Source organism: Vicugna pacos, chromosome 21 (genome assembly GCF_048564905.1).
Source record: "Vicugna pacos chromosome 21, VicPac4, whole genome shotgun sequence".
Lineage (NCBI taxonomy): Eukaryota > Metazoa > Chordata > Mammalia > Artiodactyla > Camelidae > Vicugna > Vicugna pacos.
Genome location: NC_133007.1, coordinates 19765849 through 19779053, shown reverse-complemented (window position 1 = coordinate 19779053; position 13205 = coordinate 19765849). Strand labels below are relative to the sequence as shown.

The 13205-nt window shown below is 41.2% G+C and overlaps 1 protein-coding gene across 2 annotated transcripts; it reads left to right on the top strand.

The window, feature by feature from the left end:
* The first annotated feature begins 1065 nt into the window (after positions 1 to 1065).
* On the top strand, positions 1066 to 7994 carry RGS4 (regulator of G protein signaling 4). Of its 2 annotated transcripts, XM_006209037.4 has the most exons (5): positions 1066 to 1228; positions 4107 to 4211; positions 4522 to 4583; positions 5186 to 5352; positions 5757 to 7994. In XM_006209037.4, exons 1-5 carry the CDS (start codon positions 1185 to 1187, stop codon positions 5994 to 5996), a joined length of 618 nt encoding a protein of 205 aa, XP_006209099.1. In that variant the 5' UTR covers positions 1066 to 1184; the 3' UTR covers positions 5997 to 7994. The 2 variants fall into 2 exon arrangements, with proteins under 2 accessions (XP_006209099.1, XP_006209100.1); XM_006209038.4 differs by lacking the exon at positions 5186 to 5352 and having other exon boundaries at positions 1076 to 1228; positions 5757 to 5978.
* The last annotated feature ends 5211 nt before the right edge of the window (positions 7995 to 13205 follow it).

Here is a 13205-nt window from a genome sequence, read left to right as displayed (position 1 = left end):
ACAAGATGTGAAACACCTGCATGATTCTTTGAAGCATTCAGTCCATCATACTGTGTAGAAAAGATACAAATTATCCAGGTGTTCAGAAGCACCTGTAGGGTCAGGTAATCTTATATTCATATTCATTGTGATCCCTGGTAACGTGCAAAGCAAACTGCATATTTTCCTTCTTTCTCTCTCTCTCAATATTTTGAAATACTAGTTTGAATACCCAGAATTGCATAAGATATAATAAGACGTAAGTGCACTTGCAAAAGAGAACAGGTGTCTATATTTGTTCATTTATCCCCTCCTCCTGTCTTCAAGCTGCTGTTCGAAGCTTTATGCAGGAGGCATACATGCACAGAAGAGATTGTCAGTACTTGGCTGAATCCTGTTCTTAGTAAGCGTTCTAGAAAAGTATCGCACAGTCAGGCTGATTACAGATGCAACTCATCTATTTTCCCTAAGCTAGTTTTCTGTGCTGCCAGGCATATAACTCTCTGTCATCCAGCTATTCCTCCCCCACGCCCTTGTGCGAATGTGACAACCGACAAAGCAACTTCTGCAAATCTCTGCCTGGAAACGATGATCCTGCTCACTCTCTTTTTGGAAACAGTGAGGCTCAGATTTTGGTCCATGTATGAGATGATATTTCAAATCCAAAAGCGGAAGTGCTTTGGGAGAGAGCCCCAGAGTAAGCCCACGAACTCCGGCTGGCCTCTTTTCTTCCAGGAGGTGCATTCCCTTGACATTGTTTTGACAGACAAATGAATAAACCCCATGTATTGTAGCATCGTAAAGTTTTTTTTTTTTTCCTTTCCCTTTTCTGGAAATTCAAAACCTCAGACATCAGTGGAGACATAGAGCAAGTCTTTATTTTCTGTATGTCGGCTTTGCAGGAGGGTTTTTCTGCCTGTTCACTTTGCACGGCTGCTGGTTGCGTCAGTCATTTCTTCTTTATCTCTTCCAGACGCTTGCAGTGGCAGAAGGAGGCTGAGAGGAGCTGGTATCACAGAGCTGCCATCTGATTGGCTGGCCGCTCCTGGCCGGGCTATAAAAGAGACCCCGACAGGATTGGGAGGGAGACGCTCAGAGGATTCTGACTGTATCTCGACCGGAGAAAAGGCAAAGTGAGCTCCAAACAGAAGCCACAGCTCCTCCTGCTGCATTTCTTTCCTAACGTGAATCCCACGCTACGCAAGATGTGCAAAGGACTTGCAGGTCTGCCGGCTTCTTGCTTGAGGAGGTAAGATTATTTTCAGCCACTAAACCAGATAGTGTTAAACTTTCAGATAGACTTTTTTAGTTTTTGCATATCCTACTTACTAACCTAGCTCTTTGGAATTAGAAACAATGTGACCAGGAGAGCATCAGCCTCCTAGCTTTCCTCTAAGACTAGCTAGAAATTGTGACTTAGGAAGTGTTCTCCCCAGATCTTAGCACCTGTGTGTTGTTGTATATATGATCTCAGTTTTGAGGACTGTTCTTATCCTCTGACCAAGCTCTTTCTAATTAAGAAGCGATAGGAAGTTTTTAACTATATAGTGGTCTGTAATATCTCTACCTGTGATTTCTGTCCTTTGAGCATCACTGGGTAGGTAGACTCATGGGTCTAGTAGATCTTGTTTGGAGAGGGTACCCTAGGATGAGGTTTGGCTACATCACCAGAAAGGCATCACACTGCCTATGTGATGCCACGGTATCTTTCACTCTGTGTTCTTATAAGCAAATGCTACAATAAAATGAGTTTCAAAACTGGGTCTCTTTTATCTGCTCTTACCTCTGATTCTTGAAATGTCATATGTGAGTGATGGTTGAGGAGCATTAATCGTAACAAATCAGTTAAGGGCTTTATGGAAGCTCTTATCTTAAAGATACAGTTTTGTCAATGCACTGTCTCTTGACTTAAAAAAGAGTTAAAGATTTGCAAATGTTCATGTTTTTGCCTTTTTTAAAAAAGGTATAAATAAATGCTTTCAGAGGATGATCATATATTAGCTAGTTGAAAAAATACAGAACTATTGCACATTACATTAATTAATGTTACAGTTAAAGGTAAAAGTCAATTCGTAGGTATACCACCCCCTTTCCTGTTCCTCTGCAAATAGAGATAACCTTAAACTTCCATTTAGAATTATCTCAGAAAACACAGTCTTTTGTGCATGCTTAAGGAGTTTACCTTTCAAGTATTCTGTCATTCACTGGGTGTGAAAAAAATATTCTTTTTCTTTTCACCCTTTCCTGGCTGCTTTAAAATGAAGCAGAAGGGTCTGGGAGAGGGTACCTATGAAAACAGTGCCTCTGACCTTCACCATCAATTTTCTAAACTGAATGGAACAAATTACTCCAAGCTTCAGTTAACTCATATATAAAATTAATCACACAAAATACAGGAGTGTCAGGAGAAAGTTATGCTCTGGTAAATGTTTTAGGAGACAGATGAATAATTGCTTTAGAGCATTCCCCTCAAGGAACTGAGAGGCTGTGCTTGGGAGGTAAACTCTGTGTCAGCAAGGTGAACGGCTCCCTCTTTCCTCGCTGGTGGACTGTGAATCATCTTGTCCAGCACCTTCATACTGACACAGATGCCTGAGTCTCCAGAGGAAACATGAGCTACTCATGGTCACACAGGTGATGGGTGGCAGCGTGCAGATCAGATCCAGGTTTCTTACTTCAGAGGTCACTGGAGTCATTTTGCTTTTTATTTTTATGTTTGTATTATGTCATAAGGACAAGTGTAATGTACTTGCTAAGCATCCTTCCAAGTCTTCATGTAATGACTCTGCATCAGTCAGTAACTGTCAGATCCCAGCCGGATCTGGCATATGGAAACATGAAATGATGTTCTGTTTTGACCTAATCACAACTAGCTACATCATCGCCTTAGAATCACCTTAGCCATCATGATTAGATGTTCCTATCATTAAAGAAGACTTTGTATCCTGTGACCTTTTGGAGAAACGGGAGGGAAAAACGGTCTGAGAAAAGATACTATTTTAGAAACAGTTCAAGAACATAATGGATTTCAGACTTTCTGGAGAAATGCAGATAGATAAGTCACTAATATATCAGCAGCCATCCTAAAAAAATGTCCTTTTATCCTTGTGGTTTTCTTTTCCCCCGTCTGAGTAGAAACATCTAGTCATTCATTTTTTTTCAAAATGACATTAAAATTATGTCTTGGCTTTTATAAGAAAAGAGATCCAAGCAAAAGAATAAATAACAAAGAGTGAGAAAGATGAACTAAAAACTTATTGTCAGGTCCTCCTCTTTGAGTAATTCACGCTCCCTGCTGATCCTTAGCTCCCTATTAAACAGTGGCCATGGGCTGGAAGCTCTGCTCCAATTAAACGATCACAAGCTTCAGTGATGACCCCTGCTGGCTTCTTACAGTTTTTAAGCCTCAAATGTCCTTTATAGTGTAAATATCCGTATAGCATAACCATTAGAAAGGAAAGCTGAAGCAGCAGCAGCGGGAGAGTCTTTAGTAGCAAGCCTTGGGGAGCTCGGATCTCAGCCTGAGCATCTGTGTTTAACCCCTCACCTTCCACTCTTCTCAGCTGGAGCCGCACACCTCTGTGTACATCCCACAACATGAACTGCTTGGCCCGCCGCGTACAGGGCAGGAGTCGGACAGACCTTTACCTCCTGAGGTGCTTCTGCATTCCTCTGCTGGCAATGAGGCAGATGGAAATAGCACCCACCCTCCAGGAGGTGGCATGAGCCAAGAAGGTGCCCGGTGTCACAGTTCGCTGCTTGCTCTCCAGTTCCTAATAATTACTCAGAGAACAGTCAAGTTCCCAATGCGTTTCTGCTGGAGATAGCTAAGTGTTCCATTGGTCAAAATGACAGGTTTACAGAAGAGGCTCCTCAGGTAGACTGAAGGATCAGAATTCCAGGTACTGATGAAGGAGGCTGTGCTGTGGGTTTTGTAGGAAGTCACAGACAGAAGCAGGAGTGGAATCTCGTTTTCCTGAGAGTTCAAGACGACTCCAACTCCCATTTCCTAAGTAAACTGCCTCTGCCCTGCTGCTAGAATGGGCTCTTTGAACTCTACCACTGGGGGGTCTTTTAAAGAGAGCTGATTATCATTATTCTTTTTCTTTACCCCCTCTTCTGCGCAGTGCAAAAGACATGAAGCATCGGCTGGGGTTCCTGCTGCAGAAGTCTGATTCCTGTGAACACAGTTCTTCCCACAGCAAGAAGGACAAAGTGGTGATTTGTCAGAGGTAAGAGAAAGGGCTTTGGGGAAGCTCCACTGAGTATTAACTATCTGCTGACAGGGATGTTCTATGAGGAGAAAGGAAGTTATGTCCCTAGTTAAGCTGGATTTGGATCAAGGCAGCCTCCATTTTTACGGAGATCATACTTGCACTTGAAATTTCCATACATTTAGTGGAAAGACTGCTTTAATCAACAGTAGATCTCACCGTAAGGATGGAAAATAAAACCTCTGCATTTTATTCAGGGCCTTGTATTTTTTGCCCCAATTTTGTAAAATAGTATCCAAATTATTCTTTTTCTCTGTAATATCTCTAGGGTGAGCCAAGAGGAAGTCAAAAAATGGGCTGAATCACTGGAAAACCTGATTAGTCATGAATGTAAGTATGACAGCTTTTCCCCAACCCCCACCCTTCCCCTTCCCCAAGATAAAGCACCCTGGATAGACAGCTTATTTCTTACTGTGTTTGATCGAATAGGAATTGCAGAAAGTCTTGGATGTCTTCTGACTTCCAGACTCAGAAAAATCGGTCTGTTTAAAATTTTGCTGTCCCCTAGAGTGCTGTGACATACGGTGGAAAGCTCATGCACACCCTGTGCAGAAAACCCTGTGGTTTTCCCTATGGACAAAGGCTAGAGGGAAAAAATCCAAATATTGAGATTTCTTGCAGAATTAACCTCAGTTTCTCTTTTCCAAACCCACTTTGGCAATTGATGGTGACGTAGGCATTTCACAAACAACACTTTCTTGAAAGAGATTTCAAACATAGAGCAAGACACACTAGGTGTAACAGAGATCCAATAGATACCAGACAGAGATTAGGGTTACCTGACCACAAATGACCTCCTCAAAAGAGGGGGAAATAAGGGGTTATTTGAATTGATACCTTGTTCCCTCCGGTACCTCGTCTTTATCTGAAATGCAATCCCCACCAGCACAGCCAGTGTGATGACAACTGTGTTTCTTTCTCCCCTATCGCAGGTGGGCTGGCTGCTTTCAAAGCTTTCTTGAAGTCTGAATACAGTGAGGAGAACATTGACTTCTGGATCAGCTGTGAAGAGTACAAGAAAATCAAATCACCCTCTAAACTCAGTCCCAAGGCTAAAAAGATCTATAATGAATTCATCTCGGTCCAGGCAACCAAAGAGGTAAGTAGGTCTTCACAGCAAAGAACTCTCTGGATCTTAGTGAAAGTTTCTAAAATTCAGTGGGCATGGTTCCTTAGCTGATGTAAATTGGAGATACAATGGTGGAGCAGATAATTACAATCTCGATGACCCTAAATAAATCAGTTCAGAAAAAGAGCTTTCAACCAGATGACTCAGATGATCCCCCTTAATGAATTTTTCTGATGAATCTCCCCAGCTTGTAAGAAGAAGATATTGCCCTGCCCACCCTGAAGCAGATGCCCCTTTAATGCTCCCTTTCCTGGGCCAGGATGGAGCCCAATGTCCTTTTATTTCACTCCTGACACACTTATTCGGTACAAAGCACACAGTCTGCCATCCTCACCATGTAAATGGCTAATGGGGCCTTGGTCTCTGCCCCTCAGGTAAACCTGGATTCCTGCACCAGGGAGGAGACGAGCCGGAACATGCTGGAGCCCACGATCACCTGCTTTGATGAGGCTCAGAAGAAGATTTTCAACCTGATGGAAAAGGATTCATATCGCCGCTTCCTCAAGTCCCGATTCTATCTTGATTTGGCCAGCCTTTCCAGCTGTGGGTCAGAGAAGCAGAAAGGAGCCAAGAGTTCTACGGACTGTCCTTCCCTGGTCCCCCAGTGTGCCTAATTCTCGCTCAGCGGTGGAGGAGGGCGAAAATGCCAAGACTCTATGCCTGGAAAACCTGAGGCCAAATATTGATCTGCATTAAGCACCCGTGCTTTCTCCACATTGTAGCCTAGTATTCATGCTGCTGGCTAGGTGTGAGTCACTTCCATACGAAATCTAGATTTAGTTTTGATGTTTTGGTGTTCATCAGGGCAGGACCTCATTCCAGTCCAATTTCCCCAAATTTCTTTTAGGGTGCCATGTGAGCAAGTATTCAAATGATTGTCTTGGGGGTCTGGGTTTTCAAAGACTGTTGGCAGTTCTTGTCTCCGAAAAGTGTGACCGCAGGTTGGTTGGTTGGTTGGTGGTTGGGACACATCATGTGACATCCACAGACACGTGTGTTCTGTTAGCCAGCACTTTCTCCAAACTTGAGATGTGTACATGAGGTTGATCAATTCTATGTACGTATGTGTGTGTGTGTGCATATGTATACATGCATACATATTTTTGCAAGAATAGAATAGACAGGAAAGACCCTAGGTGCTCATAACTAGAGTGTGTGTACGTACTTACATGCATGGTCTGATTTCCATCTTTCATCCTGCAATTGAACAGGGCAAACTAAACCAGCGGCCCTACAGGCTAAGAAAAGAAAGCGAAACTGTGGAAAGCTGACTCTGTAAAACTCCACGAGTCTTGCCGGAGAAACATCAAAGGGACTTTATGTTTAATTTAACCACTGACAGCCTCCAAGTTGAACGGCATTCTAGGGAGTGAACATAAAGAATCTTATGCCTGACTGACACAGTGCTGTCTCGAGCTGGTCATCACTAATGGCACTTCTGAGTCCCCAGGCTGCCGACCTCCCTTCCTTTGCCTGGGTGCTTGGTGCATAATATTAACAGTCAGGTTGGTACGGAGTTGGGAAATGGGGTGCTTGGACTGAGTGAAGAAATGGAGGTAAGGCCTTGCCAGCTCTGCCTACTATGTGGTGCTGGCTGAGGAAGGGCACAGAATTTAAACGTTAATATTCTTACCTTCTGCTCATCTTCCCTCTCTTGATTAAGGTGCTCTTCTCATGCTGTTTTCCCCTGAGAATTTTAGCCTTCCAACGAGTCTCCTTATTTCCCCGTGGGTGTTTATTCCCCTATAATGGCTCTAGGCTCTACGCCTATCCTTGTAAGCCAGCATCAGGGAAAAGATTATATTTTATAAGGGGAAAATGTTTTCGCAAAATGAAAAACCCTCGTAAGTTTCTCTTTTGAAGGTAGAGTCTTGTTCATTCCACCCCAAACATCAGAGCTAACAGATCCTGAAGGCGTTTCTTTCTAGGCTCTGAGATGAAATGAGAGACAAAAAGAAAAAAAAAAAAAAAAAAAAGGAAAAAAGGCTTTCAAGGATATCAATTGTTAGAACTACTGTTTGTAACTTTCCAAGGCACATGAAATACTTGAAAATGTCTCATTTATGTTATTTATGATGTTTTGTACAATGTTTTTATTATTGTATTGTTTTATAAATGGAGGTGCAGGATATCACCTGAATTATTAATGAATGGCCAGGAAGTAATTTTCTCCTCATTCTTCTAAAACTACTGCCTTTGAGGTGCACGTACATGCATCCATGAACACTGCACCCATTTCTCCAGTATAAATTACATACATGGGCACCTTTGTGGCTTTTAAGTCAATAGATTGGATTGAAAAATGAAGACACCGGAGTGTGTGTGTACAAATCTCATTGTATTAAATACACAGGTTTCCTCAATTGTACCTTTTCTGTCTCTTTGCCAGTTTTACTTTCAGTGTCCCCAGAGTTTCTCATCAGTGTCCCTTTCTGTTATACACAGCTCAACACTTTATCTCCAGTTAACTCCAGGATCCAAACCTGTAACTCTACTGGTCTTGCCCTATTATAACTGTCATGACTTTCAAATTACATCTGTACTCACGAGCTGTTGTCTCTCCAGTAGGTCTGGAAGGTAATTCTGAATGAGAAGTAAATTATTTTATGTAACATACATTTCAAGCGTGTTTTTCAATTGTATTTCCCCCTTGTTTCATCACTCTTTGACATGCTGAGCTTACCCACTCATGGTCCATGGACAGAATACTCTGTCCATATGCATGCTTATTTTTATCATCATGTGCTTTAAAGGCCTCAGAGCTGATGCTTCCAGTGAAACACATGCATCTTAATAATAAGGATAAATAAATGCTTCATACAAAACTATTCGCTTGTAAACACATTAATGATCCACAGAGACATGTTATCAGAAACAGCAGGGTGTAGGGCGATGATAGAAAATGGCTCATATCCAATCTTTTACCTCTCCCATGTCAGCTCTGAGATAGAAAGTGGAAAATCAGTGTTGCGCTTCCTTCAGTTCCTGCCACTAAGCCGCTTACCTTTAGTCATAGAACCAAGGCAGTCTTGGCTACAGAGACTTTGCTAAATAGATTTGGTGGTTTACGGGCAGGTCCTCAATAAGTTTTCAAAGAGTAGAGTTCACCTCCCAGAGCAGATCTTTGTCTACCTCCTACTACCTGCCTGATTGAGAGGAGATGGGAGCAATAGGAGACTGAGGAGGTGGAAGGGAGCTACAGATGGCTGAGGGGTAGATCTCTGCCCAGACTGCTCAAGTCCTTTTCTTGTTTTCCCTGGAAAGGAGGTCACAGAACATTCACAGTCTATGTCTATTCTACCATGAGATCTCCACTTCTGTCATGCTTACAAGGTGTTAGGGACAGAGGATCTTAAACTATTTTGAGGAACAGATCCTCTTAAGGATCTAATGAAAACCATGGACCACCTCCTGAGAAAAATACACAAAAAAATCCAAATTTCTCATAAATACTTAGAGGAAACTCTTGCAACTCCACTTTAAAAAGCATTAGGCTAGAATCTCTCTCTTGTGCTATAGCTGTGTCAGGCTCTTCCAGAGAGTACGCAGTTGCAGCTCATCTACCTTAACATCAAAAACGCAAAACACCCAATTTAAAAAATGGGCAGAGGATCTGAACAGAAATTTTCGCAAAGAAGACACACAGACGGCCAACAGACACATGAAAGGATGCTCAGCATCCCCATTATCAGGGAGATGCGAGTCAAAACCACAATGAGATGTCACTGCACATCTGTCAAAATGGCTATTATCAAAAAGATAACAAATAACAAGTGTTGATAAGGTTGTGGAAAAAAGGAACCCTCATGCACCAATTATGGGAATATAAACTGGTGTAGCCACAATGGAAAACAGAATGGGGGTTCCTCAAAAAAATACAGGACTACCAGACAATCCAGCCATTCCACTTCTGGATATATTTCCAAAGAAAAACAAACACTAATTTGAAGGTATGTATTAACCCCTAAGTTTATCGCCACAGATGAAAATGTTTTACATTTTGTAAAACTGAATCTGTCAAACTTTTCTTTATAGATCAAAGTTTCTTAGCAAGTTTACTGAGCCCATCTTCATCAGGAAATTACTATATCCTTCTATGTTATATTCTAATATTTTCATTTAGATTCTTTTTAGTTTTATTCATGCTGTTAATATATTTGGAACTTACCTTTATGTATGATGTCAAATAAGGCTAAAAGCAATGCCATATGATTTTTTGAATAATCCATGCTTTTTCTATTTAATTGAAATACCATTTTATCATTTAAGTCAGTTTCACTATGGACGAGAACCTGTTACTGAATTTTGCCTAATGATGCCAATTTCTATGCCAATACTACACTGTAGTTTGTCTTGGTAGAAGGATTGTAGTTTTACTTTTAGTTTTATTTCTGCAGATGAAAAAGTTTTTATTTATGATTTTTTAAATTAATGTAATAAAAAATCTAAACATAAACAACAACAAAAAACTACTTTCAAGGGAAAACTGACTATCCATCAGCCTAAGCCAAACAAAAAAATCATCAGAGCAAAGCTAGTCAGATAAATTGGCTCATGTGACCAGCCAGACTTAAAAGTGCAGTATAAAAACTAAAGTGCTCCGTTCACTTAATTCAGAGACTGAGTTGAAAACATAAGATTGCTTAGGCCTTAATACTATGTGATCACCAGATAAATTGTTCATCATCAAAACCTGCTGTTGTAATATGCACTGCTTTTCTTCTCTGATGTCTAGATGTCATATAAAAATATAACATGAGAAAGGAAAATACTGGGTTTTGTCCTTTCTGTAATATAGAAGAGGAAAATGTGAGTGAGATGACTCAGGAAGGGTTCACCTAGAAAAAGTGTTCATTTTTTTCAGTTTGTGTGCAAAGTGATAATGAGGGAGCTGGGGTGAGGGAGCTGGGGTAAAGGACTACTGTACTTCTTAGGTACATCCATGGAGGTAAACAATGCCAGGAGAAAGAACTGAGTTTCCAAAGGAACCTAAAATTTAATAATAGCATCTTACACTTAATAGCATGTGTAATTGCCAAGTCTAGGCTGAGTGCTTTACATGATCTCATTTAACTCTGAGAACAAAGTCCTGAAGTAGATGTGATTAGCATCTTTTCACCGTAGACAGGAAAAATGTGATACAGGGAAGTTCAGAAATTTACCCATGATCATATGCCAAAGAAGTGATAGACTTGAGTCAAACCTAGGAATCTGCTTAGAGTCCATATGCTTAGTCTAGTCAAGAAGAAAGGCAAAAGAGGGAAGAGAAGGAAGAAGGAATCAAAGCAAGCAAGGGAAGAATGATAAGAAGAGATATAAATAGAGATAAAAAGATAAAGAGAGTGGAGATAGGAAAGGAAGGTGTGAAGGGAAAGATGGGAAAAAATGCAAAAGAAAGAAACATGAAAGATATAGTAGAAGAAAAGGAAATAAAGATACATGTTATGAAGGACAAGATACCAACATTCCCTGCTCTCGTATCTGATTGGCTACCACACTCCAGAGCATTGTGCTACTACTGGGTTATCTCGGACCCTTCCTGAGCTGGGGCAGGTGGAAGCTCTCTCTGAGGATAGTAAAAAGTAAGTTTGGGAAGCAAGGGATAAATCCTAGGCCAGGGTCCTCATTAAGAATCACTTCTGTTTCCTTTTCTTACTTTCTCTAGTTTTGCCAGATCCTAAACCATTCTCCAGAGAAAGTCTTGTTTGTTTGTTTTTTAAATACCTGAAGGAAGAAGAAAAGTGGATTAAAAAAACAGCTCAACCCTCCTTTGGTTCCAGCTCATCTGTTTTGGGGTGACATTGCACAGGAAATTCATTTAGCCCCTGTTGGAGTCATACACACATAGGATCCCAGATGGAAACAGGCATTTGGCACAAGATCCTGATCACGTTGCTCCTGACCTTTCCTACCCCCGGGAGGGAAGCCAGTGATGATCACAGAGTCTGGGTTAAAGGGAATTGTCCCGCACATGAGTCTGGTCAAGGCAACAGCCTGTGCAAATTGACAGAGTTAGACCATGGGAATTAGCGAGCGGTGACCTCTTGAGAATGACGTGGGGGTCAGTTTTGGCAGCATTGTTCTTCTGAAGAAAGTAGAATAAGAGTTTTGTTGATTTTTGTAGTACTACTTGTAAAATTCCCAGATTATTTCACCAATCCATCTGGCTTTTCTGAAACTGTCTTCTAGGACAGGATATGCCTGAGATAATCTCCTCAGCAGCAACAACAAATTATGGGAAACAAATTCTAGTTACGTCATAGTAAAGACAAGGCCTGCTCATTTTTCTTTTACCACCATGCCTATAAGCTCTGTCGTTTTCATTTTCTTCTCATTTCTTCTTTGTAGGACTTGGAATCTTTGCTACCCTTTCCTTGTTGCTAGTAATTTCATACCTGTGGGGTGTTAGAAAGGCCACACGTAAAGGTAGTTTGCAAATTCCAGATCAATTTCTCTTCCAATTCCTATCTTGGAGATGGCCTTCCCTTACATGGAGACCCTTAACTAGAAACTGCAGGCTCATCCTTGGTAATTCTTTCTCATTCACTCTACACACCCAGGAGTTACCCAGCTCTGCAGAATTCCTCTGGGTGAGATCTCTCAAGGTCTGTTTCTGCCTCCCCTCTGCAATTGACCATAGCAGGCCCTTCATCCAGGCCCTCATCATACATGGCCTGGCTTGTTGTCTTGGCCTTACTTCTAGACTCTCTACCTCTGGTCAAAAACCCTCTACTTCACTCCAAATAACTGCAAGTCTGCTCTAAAATGCACATTTGATCTCTCACTCTCCTGCTTAAAATTTGCAATGCTCCCAACCCTCCAGGCTAGTAGTCAAGACTCTTTATGGTTTGGAATTCTTTCTAGATTTCTGGCCTCATCTCTTACAAATCCTCCTTTGATGCAGCTATAACAATTTACAGTTTCTGAAGTGACATGTTGTTCATTGACTCTGTCATCATCCAAGTCAGTCTTCTAAGCCTCTCTTTTATCTAACTAAACTCCTATTCTTTATTTGAAACTCAGCTGAAGACCTACCCACATTGAGAAACCTTCTCCCACTTCCAAATGTTCCGCTGTGGGGTTCCCTTGATATTCAGTCATGCTTTTATTATTACTAGCACATTGCCCTATAACCGTTGTCTTATAAGTGGGTCTCCCAACCAACAGTGCCAATTTCTCAAGATTTCCAACCATGTCTCCTTTACTTTTATAGCTCCTGCTCCAAGGAATGAGCCTAACACACAGATGGGGACTATATGTTGACTGAGTGGCTGACTGTGGTTTTACGTCCTCCTGGAGTCATCCAGCTCCTCCTACTTTCTAAGTGCTTACTGTGTACTGAGTTCTTACATGAGCCAATGATCTCAGATTCTACTACACTTTTGCCATTTTCCTCTTGGAGAATGCAAGGATATTTCTCCCAGGCTTGTGCTGGGGGCTGGGGGTGAAATAACCAGAGTAAGGAAGAGTGGTTGGAGCCACTTTACAGAGAAAAGAAGATTTAAAAAAAAGAAGTTTCAAGAGTGCAAACAGTGTATTTTTATATCTATTTTACACATACAGTTAAAACTACAGGGGTGTGTATGTAGCTCAGTGGCAGAGGCCATGATTAACATGCATGAGGTCCTAGGCTCAATCCCCAGTACCTCCATTTAAAAAAGAAAAAAAAACTTACATATACTTTCTATAATTGTATATATAATTAAAATCTGTGTGCTCCTGTATGTGCAGAACTCTTTTACATCCATGGCATAAAATGCTAACGTTTATTATTTGGTTTCTGCTAATACCTCTCTATGTGTATTAACTTATTTAATGCATGT